The sequence below is a fragment of the Jaculus jaculus genome, chromosome 1 (assembly GCF_020740685.1).
Source record: "Jaculus jaculus isolate mJacJac1 chromosome 1, mJacJac1.mat.Y.cur, whole genome shotgun sequence".
In the NCBI taxonomy this organism is placed as follows: Eukaryota; Metazoa; Chordata; class Mammalia; order Rodentia; family Dipodidae; genus Jaculus; species Jaculus jaculus.
In genome coordinates this window covers 31,038,696-31,059,040 of record NC_059102.1, presented here as the reverse complement: position 1 = coordinate 31,059,040, position 20,345 = coordinate 31,038,696, and the positions used below count along the sequence as shown (strand labels likewise).

The 20,345-nt window shown below is 51.6% G+C and overlaps 1 protein-coding gene across 5 annotated transcripts in view; it reads right to left on the bottom strand.

Annotated features, from left to right (window-relative positions):
* Positions 1 to 20,345, bottom strand: part of Sh3pxd2a (SH3 and PX domains 2A) — a 256,313-nt gene that overhangs the window by 92,228 nt on the left and 143,740 nt on the right. For 4 of the 5 annotated variants that reach the window (XM_045142193.1, XM_004659376.2, XM_045142194.1 and 1 more), the window contains one exon: positions 6,801 to 6,829. In XM_045142193.1, coding sequence (XP_044998128.1) covers positions 6,801 to 6,829 — 29 coding nt within the window. Of the gene's footprint in view, positions 1 to 6,800; positions 6,859 to 20,345 lie in introns of those variants that run through there. The other variant, XM_045142195.1, reaches the window with a different exon arrangement.

Here is a 20,345-nt window from a genome sequence, read left to right as displayed (position 1 = left end):
GCTTGGTTTTAGTTTTTTATTTTTTTGGTTTTTCGAGGTAAGGTTTCACTCTAGCCCAGGCTGACCTGGAATTCACTATGGAGTCCCAGGGTGGCCTCGAACTCATGGTGATCCTCCTACCTCTGCCTCCCAAGTGCTGGGATTAAAGGCGTGTGCCACCACCCCCGGCTGGTTTTAGTTTTTTGAGGAAGGGTGTCACTCTAGCTCAGGCTGACTTGGAACTCACCCTGTAGCCCAGGCTTGCCTCAAACTCTATACAATCCTTCTACCTCAGCCTTCCTGAGTGCTGGGATTAGAGGTGTGAGCCACAAGGCCACAGTCATGGCTGATTCTATGTCTCTAGCCAAATCCTGACTGGTACAACAGAACAGGTGAACTCCTAGGCAAAGGGGCTTGTCCAAGGCCATAAGACTGGCAAGCCCAGAGCCTGAGAGGGACAACCTAGGAAATGTGACACCTTTCCCCTGAGGGCCAGACTCAATCATGGAAGTCCATCCAACACAGTCTGTTTCACCCTGCCCCGGCTGCAGGAGGTCCACCAGCTCACCGGTCTCCGGCTTGTGGATGGATCTCCACTCACCAGCCGGTTTCCTGCGACACATCACATCACTCTGCCTTCCACTCAGATCCTGGAGGGCTCCTCATTTCACTCAGAGAAAGTCAAAATCCTAAAATAACCTGCCAGGCCCCAGGTAGTCGATGTGTTCTGCTCCGTCTCCTCTCTCTTAGCCTCATCTCTGCTCCGACATCTGCCTCTTCCCTGTTCTCTGCTCAGCAACAATCCTGTGGCTTAGGACAGCAGCATGTCCCCACCTCTGGGTCTTGGCACATGCTGTGCCCGTGGCCAGGTAACCATGTAGCTTCCCCCCTTCATTAAATGGCACTGTCATAGCAGCCCATCGCCGGCGGCAGACTGCAGACGCATTCCTGTAACCTCAGTCCCTTGCACAGTGCCTGGCATCCAAGCTGGTGTTCAGTATGGCCATCTAAGTTATGTGGTTTCCAAACAAGCCAAAGTCAGTCTTCCTCGCCTACTTTTGGGAGTACGGTCTCTCTGGACAGCAAAAATCCTCAGCTTTCTGCCCCAAACAAAAAAGGTTCCCCCCTTCCAGACAATGTCTGCCAAAGTTGGGGAGAGAAACTTTTTTTTCCCCCTGACCCCAGAGGGTTCGTTCAGACATTCATGCATTCTTCCATCCACCCACACACTCAACGAGGGAGTGAGGCAGGTGCTGGCACCCACCCTAACGCCAAGGCCCCAGGGTGCTGGGAAATGGACAGTAAGCAGGAAAGCTCACGAGGGTTCCAGGGATGGAGAAGCAAGGAGCCGTGGGAGCGATGATGATCATTTCAGGGGGAAGAAACAGCCAGTACAGAAGGCGATCATGTGGCTGAGCAGTGTGGACTGGGTGGGAGTGAGTGCTAAGGGTAGAACCCAGGTCAAGGAAGCAAAAGGGGCCAAATCACACAGAACATGGAGTCCTCTGCCTGGTAGGTATTTACTTCGGCAGAAAATTATTCTTTGGACTGGACTTTAAGGGCGCCCCCTAGTTGTGAAGTAGGGAATGGCAGCTGCAGGAATAAGTGGAAGTAAGAGACCAGACAGAAAGCTGGGGTTTTCCAGGAGAGGTGAAGGGCTTCTGAGGTTCGGATCCTGTAGGGCTCCTCATTTCACTCAGAGAAAGTCAAAATCCTAAAATAACCTGCCAGGTTTCATGTAGTTGTGGGGATGTCAAGTTGGCAGGCAGGAAGGGAATGGTCATGGAAGACTTCAAGATGTTAGGCTTGAGCAAAGGTAGATGGTTCCAGGTCCTGAGATGCAGGAGGAAGCAGGTGTGACAGACAGAAGTGCAGAGGGAAGTTCAGGCCTCACCTTCGTTCTCCACGCCGCCTAAACCACCTGACAACCCTCGTCCTCTGTTGAGTCCGCTGGGTCCAAACCTGGCTTCAGAAGCCCTGAGCTTTGGTGGGGTGTAGTGGTATGTGTCTGTAGCCCCGTGTAGAATGATCCTGGCTGAAGTGGCTCTGAGAAGTGACAATGTAGAGTAGGACAGAGCCCTAACCTGGACTCCGCCCTTATGCCCAGGGCCGTGGGTCGCCTCCTCCGAGCCTCAGATTGCAAAATGGGAATCCCACCACCAGCTGCGCTGTAAAGGCTGAGCAGCCCATGGGGAAAAACACATCAACTTCTAGGCACACAGTAGATGCCCACTAAATTACAGCAGCTAAACCTTAGGGGGTCGGTGGGGGGCTTCCTCAGTGGCAGGCAGTGTTCTAAGCACGCTTACAGGTAGACAGTAACTGAACTTGTCTTCCCCACAGAAATAGGACCAACACGATGTACACAGAGGAAAAATGAGAGATTTATTTTAGGAATGGGCTCACATGATTGTGGAGGCTTGGTGAGTATAAATGGGTGGGGGGGGCATGCAGAAACCTGGAGAAGAAATATAGTCAGGTCCCAAGGCAAGCTACCAATACCACTCTTTGGCAGAGGAGGGGGAGGTCACCCTTTGTTCTAGTAAGACTTTCACCTGACTGGGTGGGGCCCACCAAGGACAAAAAGACAGGGAAAATTATGGGGACATGAGAAGAGAAAGGAGTCTCTTGCTCTGCAGTGTAGTTGAAACCTCTCACCAGCAGTGAAGCAAGAAGTTCTTCACGGGGCTGGAGGGATGGCTCAGTGGTTAAGACGTTTGCCCGCAAAGCCAAAGGATCCAGGTTCCACTCTCCAGTCTCCTCGTAAGCCAGATGCACAAGGGGGCGCATGCATCTGGAGTTCATTTGCAGTGGCTGGAGGCCCTGGTGTGCCCATTCTCTCTCTCTCGCCCTCTTTCTCTCTCTCAAATAAATAAATAAAATATATTTTTTTAAAAAAAGAAATTCAGCATGATTATCAACTGCAAAGCAAGGCCTTTCTTCCTTTCCACAACTGCAATTTTCTTTTTCTTTAATTTTTATTTACTCATTTGAAAGTGGTAGACAAAGAGAGAGAGAGAGAGAATGGGCACACCAGGGCCTCCAGCCACTGCAAAAGAATTCCAGAGGCCTGCGCCCCCTTGTGCATCTGGCTAACGTGGGTGCTGGGAAATGGAGCCTTGAACCGGGATCCTTAGGCTTCACAGGCAAGCGCTTAACCGCTAAGCCATCTCTCCAGCCCCTACATCTGCAATTTTCTAGAAAGCTCACCCGAAACCTCATTTACAGTAGCAGCCATGTCCTAACCCCTTGTGAAGCCCCAGTGGCTCCTGGTTTTACCTTATCAGATTAGAACCCTATTCAAGGCACTTCCAGAGCCATTCTATAACCTCACTTACTTATTGAGAGAGAAAGGGATAAAGAAGTTTCTTAGCAACCTATTAGAATGTAACTTGAGGGCCACCAAGATGATGTATGTGGCTAATGCTAAGACAGCTCTCCCTTGGGAAGCCCATATCCATGCTTGGCTATGACTCACTTTTTGCTACTGTTCCTTGCTCATCTCATGCTCAAGTAGGTCTCAGAGAAGTCACAGCCATACACCCTCAGCTGGGCTTTCATTCTCTTGCACGCCTTCCTTAATATCTTTACTAAAATCTCCAACTTTTCTTCATACTGGCTTTTCCTGAAATTCTTTTGTGTGTCAAGGCCATGAATTGTGGGTCTGCTTGAGTTGAGGCTCCTGAAAATCTAGGGGAATCCCTCAGGCTGCTGAGGGTGATGGCGTGGAGACCTGTCTCAGTTCCCTAACCACTACCACACCCACATTAGGAAGGGCAATTTGATTTAATCAAGATTCACTTATTTAAATGTTAGTTAATCTCATTTTCAAAAACTACCTTCAGAGATACAAATTAAGGCTTTGAGGCAGTCACGGTAACTGGGGCCCCAAAAGTAAAGACAGAAATGGGGCTGGAGAGATGGCTTAGCAGTTAAGCGTTTGCCTGTGAAGCCTAAGGACCCTGGTTCGAGGCTCGATTCCCCAGGACCCACGGTAGCCAGATGCACAAGGGGGCGCACGTGTCTGGAGTTCGTTTGCAGTGGCTGGTAGCCCTGGCATGGCCATTCTCTCCCTCCCTCCCTCCCTCCCTCTCTCTCTCTCTCTCTCTCTCTCTCTCTCCATATATATATATATATTTGCCTCTTTCTGTCACTTTCAAATAAATAAATAAAAATAAACAAAAATTAAAAAAAAAAGACAGAAATGTCCTTAAGTCTGCCCTTACAATCTCTACTTTATTAGTGATCAGAGAAGGATCTCTCCTTATCTCTTGTTCCCTAGATCTGTTTTTCCATAAACAACTTGAGCCCCTCCTGGGAAGGCGGTCCCCTTTCCTAGAACTTAAATCTAACCCTGACATTGCAGTTGGTCAAGTTCAGCCCCCAGAACCTGCCATCAGGGCGGGCCTTTCCTGAGCCAGCCTCTAGGCCAGACCAATCAGCCTTCACTCTGGCTCACATGAGCCTGAATCTAAAGCCCCCTATAGTAAGGTTATAAATAGACCCTAACCAGGGGCAACGGTTCTCTTGGCTGCCCATTCATCACTCCTGACCGCCCCCCCAGTATGGGCCGAGGGGAGAAGCACCCCTCCCACCCTCCATGTGGCGGGAGCTCTTGGCACTTTCTCTTCTCACATTTCTTCCAGGACCATCACATGGGCTCTCAGAGCACATGGGGTATCCATTCCCCTTCCCTTGGTTTTATATATTCCTAAATAATAAATATAATGAGTTAATAATTATTCTCCCCAGTTTGGTTTGCCTAATTATTTGGTTAAATACAAACACAAACTCAGGTTTTGGGGTTCAAAGACTCTATTCCTGAACTCCCAATGCCCCAATAACAGCTTGACCGGATACCTGGACACCATACCCATCCAAGTTGACATACAAAGTTATAACTACAAAAGATAAAAAGACAGTTAACCACCACAAGGTGGTTGTATTATCCCTGATTTACAAAAGGAGTAGGGACTGAGAGAGTAAGGAATGCCCCAAAGGTCACAGAAGAAAGAAGCCAGACTCTAAGTTCCTGCCTCCTGGCTCCAGCCTGGCACTTTAACCAGGACGCTAAGTGGCCATTATCATAAGCGCACCAATGTAAATTAAATCTCTCCAGCCATCCTTTTCCTGGCCCAACGGCTGAAGGCAGAGAAGGGGGAGAGTGAAACCACACGTCCCCTATAAGTTAGGGGTGTGGGAAACAGGCCTGGATCTTACTCTCTACAGGGGACGAAGAGGAGGAGGGGTAACTAATGCATCTCTACCCGCTGTTACACGCTAGGAGCTAGTCCACTTTATCTTTACACACGAGATGGATACCATGGATACCGTTAGCACCTCTGTTTTAAACAGAAAGAGGAAACTGTAGCACAGGGGTTAAGAAACTTTCCAAAGGTCACGCAGAGATAAACGTGAAGCCCAGGGCAAGCTTTGTGGTTATCATTCTACACAATCCCAGTTTCCCCCTTACTGCCTAGTAGCTTCCCCAACCTGGGCTCCCAATGACAGCAATGCCACGATCTCTCAGGTTCCTCATGAGGAAACACATCTTTCTCCCTACTGGAAGGGCACCTGAGCCACCCTGGGCGGATGAGTCAGTCACGTGTACAGTTTTACATTTCAGAACTAGACACCCTCTAGGTAGATACTCAAGCATGTTTGAACAGAACGCAGCTCACAGTACACTATCAGCAGCAGGGCCACATGCGTCTGCATGCGGCCCCCACGTATATCAGGACGCAACTTTTCTCCTATCCATAAAGCAGGTTGGGAAGCACTTGTATATATACAACACACAAAACCATGCTCACAAACACACACCAATGATACCCATGCCATCCATCACTGGGGGCACGCAAGCCTCTTTCTTGGTCCATGGACTAAAACAGCACTTGGGACATTGGAGGCTTGAGCTCGATCCACTTCCCACCTCCCCAAGGACCAGACCCTCGGATGGCTTGCCCATGGCAACCCCACCCAAAGTACCCGCAGCACACATGCCAACGCAGCCCTCCCCCGGCTGACAATGCCCCGCCCACACGGAGGAGGGCGCTGTTTAGGAGTCTCGCCTCGTCCCACCCACCCCTGAGACGATCCTTCTCTGACTCGCGTGGACAGTGGACAGCCTCGGAGGACCTGTCGCAGCCGTCCACTCTGCACCCAGCAGGCAAACTCCCGGGAGCGTGCTGCACCTGCGAGGCACCCTCCCACGCGCGTCTCCCCAGGCTTCGCGTGGAGCGCCCCCCCATCTCGCTGTGGGGTGCGCACGCTCAGAGCTGGGGGGCGGGGGAACAGGACCACCGTGCGGTGCTGAAAACTCAAGTCACTCAAAGGCGACCCCTTCTCGTCCCCTATCATGCCTTCTCATAGAGAAGACCTTGCATCTCCATGAATGAACCCTTCCATCACCGCACCGTGGGAAGGACGCATGGAGAAGTCCCCGCACTGGTGGCCAGCGGAGGCCAGCGCAGCCCGGGCTGCAGGATCCGCACGCTGCCGGGGGGGGGGGGGGGGGGGAGGTGAGGGGGATGGTGGAGAGGAACACGACTTAAACCCTCTATGTGACACTCTCCACTCCCACCCCTCACCCTTGGAGCCCGAGGGACTCGGAGGGGCACGAAGAAGCAAGTGACAGATCTGAGAAGGCAAAAGCTGGGGAAGAGGACAAGTGGAGCATTCCAAGTCTCCCCGCCGCCCTCCCCCCCCTCCCCCCCCCCCCCCGCGCAGGACCACCGACGGGTCCAGCAGGCCAGGACGACCCCTCCAGAAAGTCCGTGCGCAGGAGAGACGAAGACAGAAACAAGCTGCGGCTCCCTTACCTGATTTCCTCTTGGAACTGCCATAATCTCTGAAAAAGAAGCAACAAAACACAGACATGGTTAGAGCGGGCAGGGGCGCGGGGCTGCGGCTGCGGTCCCGCGGTGCCGGCGGCGCCCGGTGCTCATGTGATGCTCGCGAGCCGCGCTCCGCAGCTGCAGCAGTGCGCCCGCCCGGCCACCCGGCTCTGCCCCGCCTGCCCTGCCCGGCCCAGCCCGCGGCGCGGTCCGCCCGCCCCAGCCCTCCCCACCCCGCCCCGCTCGGCCCAACCCCAAAGGGCTCACCTTCCCTAATCCTCCAGCGCAAGTCAGCGCCAAGCCAGCTGAGCTCAGGTTTGGGGTAAACAAGAGAAACTGAGGCTCTGGAAGGGATGGTCGCTAAGAACCCTGGCGGTTGGCTCTCCAACCCTGAAGCACTTCATCCCCAACCTCAATTCTTTTGCATTGCCTCTGTCTCTAAAGTCGTGACTGAAATGTCAGCCCCTGTCATTATAGTTGGATTTGTTGATTAAAGAGTGCCTCCCCCCCCCCCACCCCATTCACCCAAGACTCCTCCAAGGGCACACTGGCTGTTTCCTACCACGCCATCCCCTCCCCCCCCCCCCCTCCGTGAGAGACATAGGTGATAGGCAAAGACAGGCTGCAGGAACATTGTTTAGCATTTACGGTCCTTTTGCTTTCAAAGGCCAAGGCTGAGGCTCCGGGCACTGGGGTGGTCACAACATCCTGCGGGGTTAGAAGGTCAGGAGTGGTAAGGTTGGAGACTGAGCCTCTAAAGGGAGGAGCAGACTCGAATCTTGCCACTGACAATAACTGCTGGTAACCTTAGGCACATAGATCATTACCGTCACCATAACCTGCCTTGCCCGCTAGGCACTGAGACACCTAACTCAGGACCAGGCCTAGGCAGACTTTCCAAATCCTGCCACTCCTACAGCTCCCTCCATTCCCTGGCCTCACATGTCAGTAACACCTGAGTTCTGTAAATGTTCACAGAATGGCACTGGAGGGACTGCCTTCCCTGTCCCAGTGGGCCGAAGCAAATGCCACTTGCTGTCCATCTTTGGTCCAAGCAAATTAAGCCAAACTGGATCTGCTCTCTGCAAGTGTGTGTGTGTGTGTGGGGGGGGGGGTGTCTTATAGAGAAGAGGCAACAGGAAAGAAACAGGTTCAGGAGGCCCAGGGTGGCTTTGGCCACTTACGGCATTTGTTAAACAGTAAAGTGATTCTTCTATACAGCTAGGGTGAGGGCACCACCCCGATTCCATTTCCCAAAGTTTGGGCAGAACATAAGAAACTGCATTTCTTGTTTTGGTCTGAGTCCAGGTCTCATCATGTGGCTCAGACTGGCCTTGAACTCATGCCTAACTCCACCTCCTGGGTCCTGGGATTACTATCATACCCCACCACATTAAGGTGGAGGGTATACTTTCTTTTCTTTTAATTCTGGGCGTGGTGGCACACGCCTTTAAGCCCAGCACTTGGGAGCCAAAGGTAGGAAGATTGTCATGAGGTCAAGGCCACTCTGAGACTCATAGTGAATTCCAGGTCAGCTTGAGCTAGAGTAAGACCCTACCTCAGAAAACAAAACAAAGCAAAAATTGTTTTATTTATTTGCAAGCAGACGGTAGGAGGGAGAAGAAAGAGAGAGAATGGGCGCTCCAGGGCCTCTAGCCATTGCAAGCAAACTCCAGACACATGCATCACTTTGTGCATCTGGCTACATGTGGGTACTGAGGAATTGAACCTGGGTTGTAAGGTTTTACAGGCAAGTGCTTTAACTGCTGAGCCGTCTCTCTAGCCTGAGGGTGCACATTTCTAAAATCTCCTCGCCAGGTGCGGTGGCACATGCCTTGTAGTCCCAGCTACCCAGGAGGTCAAGGCAGGAAGACTGCTTGAGTCTAGGAGTTCTGGTCTGTGGTGTGCTACGCCTGGTCCAGTGTCCGCACTAAGTTCTGGATTAATGTGGTGACTTCCCAGGAGTAGGGAACCACCAGGTTGCCTAAGGAGGGGTGAACTGGCCCAAGTCAGACACAAAGCAGGCTCTAATAGCCTCCTGTTCCTTTATTTCCACTAAGAGAAAGATCCAATCATTCCCACTGTACAGACGAGGAAACAGGTTCAGCAGTCACCCAGGGTGGGTAACGACTGTGGCTTATAAACTCACTAGGAATAAAATAATGCAGGGCTTATGGGGCCGGGATTGTAAGTGTTGCCTCCAAAAGGACGGAGGAATGGGGCAGGGCTTGGTGGCACAAACTTGTAATCCCATCGCTTTGAAGGGGGAGAGTTCCCAGGCTGCTCTGCAGTGCCCCGGATGTTCAAGTGTGGGGAGAACTTCTGGCTGGGGGGAGACTGTTAGATGGTGGCTGTCTCCCATGGAGAAGACTCTCCACTCCCAAGAAGGGAATTCCTCTTCCGGAGCTTTTCCACTGAGTGAGGCTGGCCACTGGAGAAGGGCAGGGTGCGATTGGCAATACAGATTCACAGACACCATTGTTCCCAGAGCATGGTTGAGGCTGGGACTCTGTGGCCCACTGACCATCCCTGGAGGTGGCTTCCTGCAGTGAGGATCACCTTCTCCCTACCGTTGGTGAGACCAGGGGTTGTAAAGATTCTCTCTGAGCTGGTTCGCAGGCCAGTGGGGAGGCAGGAAGCTTATCTCCAGGGCAGCCCAGGAGTAGGGCATGGGACATAATTCCCATGCCTTGAGTACCTTTGTAGCCAGCACCGTGTTGGTGAGTCTCAGGCTGACCATTCCAATGGAATCATCTAGAAATTCAGACGTGGAGCCCTGCCTCAACCTAATGCATTTTCAACAAGCTTCCCTGGGGATTCTGAGGCTGGGCCAGTATTGCATAATCTCCGCCCTGCCTCAGCCTCCCCTGAGGATCATTCATGGGAAATAAGAACGGTGTGAGCTTGCAGTGCCGAAGGGGCTCCTGAGACAAACCCCCTGGCTTGCCAGTCCTTCATCCAGAGTCCGGCATCCTCCCCAGCCAGGGTCTCTCCTCCTGCAGGGGAAAAGGGCAAGGCTTCGAGACGCTTCCTTGTCCAAGGTCAGGCACCTAGTGGGTGAGGCTGGGGTTGGGCAACAGGAATCTAGGTTGCTCTGAGGCTCCAGACAAACCCCCGATCCCCACCCTCCAGAGCAGTGGGTACAGGAGTGAAGACAAGAGCCCTGGGGCCTGCCAAACATGTATGGTGCTGGGCGTGGTGGTGCACGCCTTTAATCCCAGCAGAGGTAGAGGTAGGAGGATCCCCATGAGTTCGAGGCCACCCTGAGACAACATAGTGAATTCCAGGTCTGCCTGGGATAGAGTGAGACCCTACCTCAAAAAGAAAGAAAAAGAAAAAAAAAAAAGGTAAGGGAGAGAGACGGGATCCTGGCAGTGGGGACGGCCAGCAATGACTGAATGGTGGGGTGGCAGACAGAAGATCCTGAATGAGGTATCTGGCCTCCAGCCCAGGGAAGGCACTGCCCTAATAGGAAATCTCTTAAAGGCTTCCGGTTGGGCACCTTTTGGCAAAACCAGTTTTGTATTTTTAGCTGCTGAATATGCTGAGAAGCAGCTTAAGTATCTCCCAGCTTAAGTGGCTGTGAGTCCCTCTGCCCTGACATACCAGGGATGTGGGGGGAAGGCCCACTTCAGACACACCTATTTCCCACTACCTAGAAATCATATCGGGACAACAGAGCACAATGTTGGGGTCCGACTCCCCAACAAATTAAGACCCCACATTGCTGTGAGGCTTGCCCCTAAGCTGGTGTCCACTGGCCCACCCTGCCAGTGACTCCACTCCATAGAGGTCACAGTCTAGCCTGCTTCCGACTTGCTGCTGAATCACTAAGTCCCAGGGAGCCACAGGAAGGAGCAGGGGAGGAGCGGGAGAGACGGCATCTCCCTCCAGCAACGCCAGAGGCTAATGTAATTGGAAAGGCCTTCCGGGCTCCGGCCGACCTCTCCTCTCGGCCTCCTCTGCAGCCGGCCCAGGAGTGACAACAGACCACAGACAGGCACAGCAACCCATCGTGCCAGGAAAACTGGAACATGGGACTTCGGGGAACATGAAAAGGTCTGGCATGAAGGTCCGGCCGGCTGAGGAAGAAGGGTGAGGCTCCTCCCGCCCAGCACCCCACCTATTTCTAGAAAAGGACACCCTATCAGTTTAAGTCTGGCTCCCTGTCCCGGGGAGGTGTGTCCAAGAGGACAGCCAGCTTGTGGCTCAGAGCCCGGCCGCTCGCTGCAGTGGGGAGCAGCTAGCTCCTTCAGCGCTGAGCCTCCATTCCTCCATCCGTCAGGTGAGGACAGGCCCAGCTAGTCCCACTACCCACCCCCAGGCTTGGGGAGGATGACACAGGCAGCTCGCAGAAAACAGCAGCCTGGCATGGATGCCACCACAGGAACTGTCTTTTACGTCTCTTCCTCCCTCCCATTTTGCCTCCTTCCCCTCACTCCCTTCCTCCCTCACATTTTAGACTGGGCATCAGGGGTACATGCTGGCCTTGAACACTCTATGCAGCCAAGGAGGGCCTTGCACTTCTGATGCTCCTGCCTCCACCTTCAATTACCCACATGCACCACCACACCTGGTTCTAGGCAGTGGTGGGGATTGAACCCAGGGCTTCATGTATGCTACACAAGCACTCTACCAACTAAGCTACATCCCCAACCCCGTATGTCATGCCTGCTTGCCTTCTTTCTTTCTTTCTTTCTTTCTTTCTTTCTTTCTTTCTTTCTTTCTTTCTTTCTTTCTTTTTCTGAGGTAGGGTCTCACGCTAGCCCAGGCTGACCTAGAATTCACTATGTAGTCTCAGGGTGGCCTCGAACTCACAGTGATATCTCCTACCTCTGCTTCCCGAGTGCTGGGATTAAAGGCATGTGCCACCATGCCTGGCTTGTCATTCTTCTTTCTTACCTGGCTCATCTGCCCCTCTTGAATGCTACCCAGATGCCAAAGAATTGGGAATATTCTTCTAGATTCATTTATTAGGACCCTCCCCACCCCAACACACATACACCATTTTTTTTTTTTTTTGAGACATGGTATTGCCTTGAACTTACAATCCTCCTGCCTTAGATTGCCAAGGGCTGGGATTATAGGTATGTGCCAACATGCTTGTGGCACCTTGCCCAGACATTCTAGCGAAGCAACTGGTGTTGGGGACAGCAAAGAGGGTAAGGCCAGTTAGGGGAAGGAAAAGCACTGATTTCTCCGTGTGGGCCACCTGTCTTTGCTTGACTGCCCTCCTGTGACACCCTTGTGGAGGGTCCCAGCACTTGGCCTTCAGTGTTCTAAAGCAGGTGACACTGGCGTTAATCTACTAGATGGATGGGGAGACTGAGGTCCTGAGGGCTCAATGGCTTGCTCAAGATCTTGAGGCTATACTGCCAGACCCGACCGATAATGCCCCAGTGGAGACATGCCAAGGCCCACCAGAGGCTGGGCCGCAAGAAGAGGACACACTGGCAGCAGGTTTGGGGCTCTTGCTGAGGGAAGGAGGTGGACACCCTGTCCATCAAGTTCCCAGAGTGAGAGCTAAGGCAGGAAGAACAGCGGAGGCAAGAGAGAGAGCAGAAGCTGGGCGTGGTGGCGCACGCCTTTAATCCCAGCACTTGGGAGGCGGAGGTAGGAGGATCACCGTGAGTTCGAGACCACCCCAAAACTACATAGTGAATTCCAGGTCAGCCTGAGCCAGAGTGAGACCCTACCTCAAAAAACAAAACAAAAGAAAGAGAAAGAGAGAAAATAGGCAGAGAAGCCAAGCATGGTGTGAGGCCCTGAAGAAGGATGTTGAGACCCGGGGAGGTGGAATTCCGGCAAGTGAACCTTATGGCCTGCATTCCCCTTCCGCTGTCCTCTGTCTCATCTGTGAGCGCCTTGGCACGAGAGGACGTGCACACACTTCCGTCCGGATGCTCTCACCCTCCTGTCTGCTGGCTGACATTGGCCACTTGGCTGGGGATGCCCATCTGCAGGCCTGCTGTTGCTGGGAACTGCTCAAGAGGGGCCGGCTCAGAGCCAGATGGCTAACTTTGAGGTGATCTTGAGAGTCAAAGAAGTTGTCGAGGACACAGGTACTCCTCAGAATAGGGGCTGGAGAAAATGATATGCAAACTTGGCTGAGGGCTGGATTTCAAGTCCAGGAGGGAGGTCATGATAATCTTGACCATGGCTATCAGCTCTTAAGTACGTCTAAGCTGCCGCAGTAGACAACCTGATTAAGACTGGTGCAGCCGGGCGTGGTGGTGCACGCCTTTAATTCCAGCATTCAGGAGGCAGAGGTAGGAGGATCACTGTGAGTTCAAGGCCACCCTGAGAGGACAGGGTGAATTCCAGGTCAGCCTGGGCTAGAGTGAAGCCCTACCTAGAAAAAACAAAAAAATAAAATAAATAAAAATAAAAAAGACTGGTGCAGGCAGGCGCAGGAGAATGTGACATTCTTGTGGGATGCAGTCGAGGAAACAATAGCGCATAGAATAAGGAAGCTAATGTGGTCAGATCTTCTACCCTGAGAGTCACTTGTGTGGTGGCACTCCAAATGCCAAAGACACAGGTTCCAAGCTGGAGGGCCTCCTGAGTGGCTTCTTGGAGGGCAGGGCTTTTGCAGAAGGCTTGGAAGACAGGCGCCTTTGGGTCGATGGAGAAGACAGGGCAGGAGTAGGAAAGGCCTAGAAGTAGGTAACAAGGATCTCCCAGCAGAGGAGGGGTTGGCCTGGGTGAGTGGAGGGTGAGAGGTGAACAGGTGGTGGCATGCTCAGAGAATGGCTCTAGGAGAGTTTTCGTAACTAGGTGAGGTAGACAGCTAGGAAGTAGAGATAAGAGAGAGAGGCTATGGTAAGTTTGACCCTGAATGCCAGATAACTTGGTTCTGCCTCCTCGGGCTGGTGGCCCTGAGCAAGCCACTTTAAACTAGTCCTTTTCGGCCAAGCATAGTGGTCCATTCCTATAACCCTAGCACTTCAGAGGAAGGAGGAACAGGAGTTCAAGGTCAGTCTGGGCTACATGAGACCCTGACTTAAAAAAAAAAAAAAAAAGGCTGGAGAGATGGCTTAGCAGTTAAGCCATTTGACTGGAAAGCCAGAGGATCCCTGTTCAACTCTCCAGGACCCACGGAAGCCAGATGCAGAATGGGGTGCATGCGTCTGGAGTTCATTTGCAGTGGCTGGAAGCCCTAGTGTGTGCTCTCTTGCGCGCGCTCTCTCTCTCTCTGCTTCTTTCTCCCTCTCAAATAAATTAAAAAAAAAAAAAAGTCAGGTGTGGTGGCACCTACCTTAACAGAGGCTGAGGTAAGAGAACTGCCGTAAGTTCAAGGCCACCCTGGTCTACTTAGTGAGTTTAGGTCAGCTTGCACTATAAAGTGAGACCCTGTTGCAAAATAAATTAATAAAGAAAAAAGAAAATAGATTTAATAATGTTATTTCTTTTGTTGGCTGGTTTTTAGACAGGGTCTCCTGTAGCCCAAGCTGGTCGTGAACTTGCTTATAGTGAGCTGTGAAATCAATGTGGTGGTGCCTAGCAGACACTTCTAAAAGGTAGGAAACACTAGAAATGATCAGAGAGTCGCTCATAGTAAAAGGCCATTCCGTGAAATGTCAATTTCAGGTGTCTACCTGTCCGTGTATCTGTCTTCCCGGATTGGGTTGTGAAATGGCAGTTTGTCTCTTACTTGGCAGGAATGCTCTGAACGCATTTTTGGGCCTCAGTTTCCCCAGCTCTAGAAGGAGGCTACTTTGAGTAAACCATAAGGCTACCACAAGACACATTTCTCTGTGAAGCTCACAGAGCAAGACAGGGCATATTCTTCTAGAAATGGAGGGTCTGACCAGAGGGGCCTCGGGTCAGCTGAGGTCTGCAAGGCACTGGGGAATTTTCCACCCTCTGTAGCCCTGGGCTGGGTTTCTGTTCTGGCCTTTGAAAGCCTTTGCACAGCATGGTCTTGAGAGGCAGCGACCTCCATGCAGGACAGACAGAGGGGGCTGGAAGCCATTCTGTGGCTCCATTTGTGCCATGATCTAAAATGCTGCACTGAGGACTCTTGTGTCCAACAAGAATCTGGCCTTTCTGTGAGGGCCTGTGTTTTTCAGAGTTCTGAGAAAGGGCCTCATTGTGACCATGTGGTTAGTCCAGAGGGGCCAGATTCCTGCTTTGGGTGAAAAAGCTGAATTCCTGGGGGAAAGAAGGGGTCTTGGATCCCCCAGGCAGCCTCCCAAAGAAACTATACACCATGACTGTCATTGGACCTTAGAATCTCCCTGAGAATTTTGCTTGTTTCCTGAGCAGTCCAAAGGGTCTCTAACACTGTACTATCCACAGTGACAGGCCAAAACACTGTCTGTCCATCATCTGTCTCTTCTGGCTTGTCCCACAATAGGCAAAAGCATGAGTATGTCTGCTATCCAGGGATGATCCAACTATACCTAGGCCTTGGAGCAGTAAACAGTGCATGGGTCTGAACCCTGGGCCACCTTCCTCACTGTACCTCTCTGCATCAGATAAAACCATCCCTGACTTTACAGTGTTGAGGAGATCATGGGGGTGTATGCGCAAAGCCCTCAGCATCAAACAACCCGGACCACCAGGGAGACTAGATCTGGAGCGTGAATGGTGATCAAACCTTGGGAGGTGCCACTCACGGGAATGGAGTGGCTTAGACCCAGGCTCCGCCACGTGGGATACTGAATTAAGGCCACGAGGGCAAGCAGACCTCTATTTCCACCCGAGTGCATTCCAAGGCGGTCCGCCCAGCTAGTGACTGACTGGCAGTCTGTAGAAGCACGTCAGGGGAAAGGGGACAAAAACATAAAGCTGACCTCCTAGGGAGGGGAGAGTGGGGCAGATCCATTAACGTGGAGATCCTCTTCCACCCCTGTCAGCCTGCTCTTAGCTACAGGGGACTCCTGCATTACTTGGGGACGCCTGTCAGAGCTAGGGAAGGATCGGTGGCAAGGTATGTTGACGAGCTTCAACTACGAAGTCCCCACAGAGAATAACAAGGAGGGCCTTCCAAGTTTGGAGATCTCTTCTGTCTTTTTTCTGAAGTCCATCTGTTTGTACCTCCATCTACACATCATCTGTCCCCCAGCCATCCTGTACCCATCACCCATTCCCTATCTGCCAATCACCCATGCATCATGCCCTCACCATCTGCCCTTCATCCGTGTCCTAACTGACAGGTTTTTCTATATTCACTCTTGTGCCTGAACAGAAGAGTAGCGGAAGACACACTGGGGAAGGGGGGGGGATGTAAAACGTTCCCCAAAACGCACATGCATAGTTCATTTTAACATTTATTTATTTATTTTTAATTTTTTTTAATTTTTTAATTTTTTATTTTATTTTGATTTATTTATTTGAGAGCGACAGACACAGAGAGAAAGACAGACAGAGGGAGAGAGAGAGAATGGGCGCGCCAGGGCTTCCAGCCTCTGCAAACGAACTCCAGACGTGTGAGCCCCCTTGTGCATCTGGCTAATGTGGGACCTGGGGAACCGAGCCTCGAACCGGGGTCCTTAGGCTTCACAGGCAAGCGTTTAACCGCTAAGCCATCTCTCCAGCCCACTATTTATTTATTTATTTATTTGTTTTTTTTGAAGTAGGGTCTCTGGCCCAGGCTGACCTGCAATTCACTATGGAATCTCAGGGTGGCCTCGAACCCACGGCGATCCTCCTACCTCTGCCTCCCGAGTGCTGGGATTAAAGGCGTGCGCCACCACGCCTGGCTTATTTGAATATTTAATCTCTAGTTGGTGGCACGGAGGGTTATGGAAGCTCTTCAGGAGGTTGAGCCACGCTGGAGGGTGTGCGGCACTGGGGGCCAGCCTTGGGGTCTTACAGTCCAGCTCTCTCTACTTCCTCCCTGCTGACACAAGGATGTGACACGGGCTTCCTGCTTGGGCCTTCCGTGCTTGCCCTGCCATGACAGACACGCTCCCCGAAAACTGCAAGCCAAAAACGAACCTTTCCTTCCTTAAGCTGCTCCTGTTCAGGTTATTTTATCCTTGTAACTGATACACACATTGTCCTGACTCTAAGTGCATGCCATCTAGTTGACGAAATAAGACAAACACCCAGGAAAAGAAAGCATACGTGTTACTTTACTGGGCTGTGGAGAATACCAGGTGGGTAAAGTGCTTGCCACACGAGTGTGAGAGCTGAGTTTAGATCCCAAGCACCCAGGTAAAAGCTGGATGTGGTTGCATGAGCGCCTGTAACCCCAACCCTCGGGAGACAGAGATAAGGGACCCCTGCGGCAAGCTGGCCAGATAGATTAGCCAAACGTAGCTCTGGGTTCGAGAAAACTTGCCTCAATAGAGAGAGTATGACCTGATGTAAATCTCTAGCCTCTGCAGGCATATGCAAGTGTGCGCGTACACACACACACACACACACGTGCCCACAATATATATGGACACATATATACACACACCACAAGTGCATTTTTTAAAGTTCTTTTGTGATTGGATGGCTCAAGGCCTGGTCAAGAGTCTACTGTCTAGAATATCCAGGGTGAGGGCTGGAGAGATGGCTTAGCGGTTAAGCGCTTGCCTGTGAAGCCTAAGGACCCCGGTTCAAGGCTCGATTCTCCAGGACCCACGTTAGCCAGATGCACAAGGGGACGCACGCATCTGGAGTTCGTTTGCAGGGGCTGGAGGCCCTGGCAAGCCAAGCCCATTCTCTCTCTCTGTCGCTTTCAAATAAATAAAAACAAACAAAAAATTAGAATATCCAGCGTGGGAGGGGGATCAGAGGGGTCTGCGGGATATGGGAGGGGATGGGAGAGATGCCTGGAAGGCAGAGGCACTAGAGCTAACCCCCAAAGGAAGAATTAATTTAGAAAGTTACAGCAGAGGTAGGAGCAAAGATGCAAAGGCAGGAAGCGTGGATGCGGTGCCCACCGCCAGGAGTGGGGCCAGGAGACCTCAGGGGGCCACATACCTGAGGGGGTGGGCAGCTGACTCAGGCTTCAGGAAGAATGTGGTGGAAGAAACCCACTGACTATGTTTGTCATGAAAATTCTTTCCCTGGTCTCTAAGACTGGGAATCGGCATCCCATCTGGCTCTGGTTTTCCTGCTTAGGCAGTAGGGTAGGAAGGCAGAGTGGGTTTGGCTCCGAGCCGCTCGGGGTATGTCTGCAGGTGTGATGGTCTGTGTGGCACATCACACCATCCAGGCCACTGAGCAGCACAGGCCGTTAGAGGCTCCTTGGCTGTGGGCTCCTAACTCTGTTTCCTAACTCCCCAGGCCTGGCCTGCTTTGGACCCAGGTTCTGTGCTGGCTCCCACTCACCTGCGTGGGAGAGGGTGCTGGGAGAAGTCAGGCCCAAAACTTCTCCCGGTGCTGGGCGTGGTGGCACACACCTTTAATCCTAACATTTAGAAGACAGAGGTAGGAAGATCACTGTGAGTTCGAAGGCCAGTCTGAGACTACAGAGTAAATTCCAGGTCAGCCAGGACTAGAGTGAGACCTTACCTTAAAAAAAAAAAAAAAAAAACCAACATGATTGCACACGCCTTTAATCCCAGCACTCGGGAGGCAGTGGTACAGGACCGCCGTGAGTTTGAGGCCACCCTGAGACTTTGTGGTGAATTCCAGGTCTGCCTGGACTAGAGCAAGACCCTACCTCGAAAAACCAAAAAAACAATAAAAAAAAAAAATCAGGTGTGATGGCTCACGTCTTTAATCCCAGCACTTGAGAGGCAGAGGTAGGAGGATTGCTGTGAGTTCAAGGGCACTCTGAGACTATGTAGTTAATTCCAGGTCAGCCTGGACCAGAGTGAGACTCTACCTCGGGGGGCAGGGGATGAAAAAAAACAAACTCCCAGGCACTTTAGTCCATGATACTGTCCTGAGAGGGCTCTGGTTCCTGAAGTCACATTGTCACCTCCCAGAAGGTCTTGAACTCTGGATCACAAAGACATAACTAACCACCCAGATATGCCAGGCCTCATGATACCTACTTTACATGACTCTGAGACCAGTGTTTTAGCCCTGTTTTGCAGGTAAGGCTCAGAGAGGTGAGGGAACTTGCCTGATGTCTCACACAGTAATGAAGTGTGAGTAATGAAGTAAGTAATGAAGCAAGGCTGCAAACTCACGGCGTCTGTGTTTATGACCACGGCACGTACTGTCTGGTATGTGACACCTCTGTTATAGTTCCCTTTGGGTTGCTGGCACAAAGCACCTGACCCAAAGCAGTTAATGGGAGGGAAGTTTTTTTTCTTTTGAGGTAGGGTCTCACTCTAGTCCAGGCTGACCTGGAATTCACTATGTAGTCTCAGGGTGGCCTCAAGCTCACAATGATCCTCCTATCTCTGCCTCCCAAGTGCTGAGATTAAAGGTGTGCGCCACTGTGCCCTGAAGGTTTTTATTTTGGCTTACAGTCTCAAGGGGAAGCTCCATGATGACAGGCGAAAGACGGTACAGCAGAGGCTGGTCGTCACCTTCTTGCCACAGCAGGTGGCAAACAGTAGCAGGAGAGTGAGCCAAATTCTGGCAAGGGGGAGCTGGCTACAACACCCCTAAACCGGCCCCAACAACACACCACCTCCTCCAGCAAAGCGCCACCACCCAAATTACCATCAGCTGGGAACCAAGCGTCCAGAGCACATGAGTTTATGTGCACAACTAATTCGAACCGCCACAACCTAAAAGATCCATCCTGACAGGGGCTCCTCTTCCAGAGAGCCCGCTCAGGCTTAGACTCCCAGGGGCATTAAGTGTCCCAGTTCTGTCCCCAACATCTAGTAAAACTCTACCTAAAAGATTCCTCTTGGAAAACAGAATTTATCTCTGTTGGCACCAAACACTAATATGACTACTATGACTCAAAGCATGGTACAAAGCTGGGTATGTTGGCACACACCAATAACCCTAGCACTCAAAAGGCTAAGAGAAGACGATTACTGCAAGTTCAAGGCTAGCCTAGGCTATAGTTAGACCTTGTCTCAAAAAAAAAAAAAAAAAAAACACCTAGTAATAACAACAACAAAAGCAAACCATAAGCCTTGCATGGTAGTTTACTTCTGTAATCCTAGCACTTGGGAGGCAGAGGGGGGAGGATTGCTGTGAGTTTGAGGCCAGCCTGGGCTCCAGAGTGAGTTCCAGGTCAGGCTGGTCTACAGCGAGACGCTGTGTCAAAAGAAACAAACAAAAGTTCAAACCAGGCTGGAGTGATGGCGTAAGTGGTTAAGGCACTTGACTGCAACGCCAAAGGACCCAGGTTCAATTCCTCAGAAACCACGTAAGCCAGAAGCATAAGGTGTGGCACATGTGTCTAGAGGCTCTGGAGCACCCATTCTCCCTATCTGTGCCTTTTTCTCTCTCTCTCTCTCTCAAATAAATAAATAAATATATAAACAAACAAACAAAATATTTAAAAAAGTGCAAAGGCAAGGACCAACGCGAAAGTTGTCCTCTGACCTCCACATGCGCCCTGTAGCACATACATGCATGTGTGCGCGCACACACACAAAAACCAACTAAACCAACAAAAGGCAAACCATGGCACAGGGCATGCTTAACACTCTTCAATACCCAGCATCA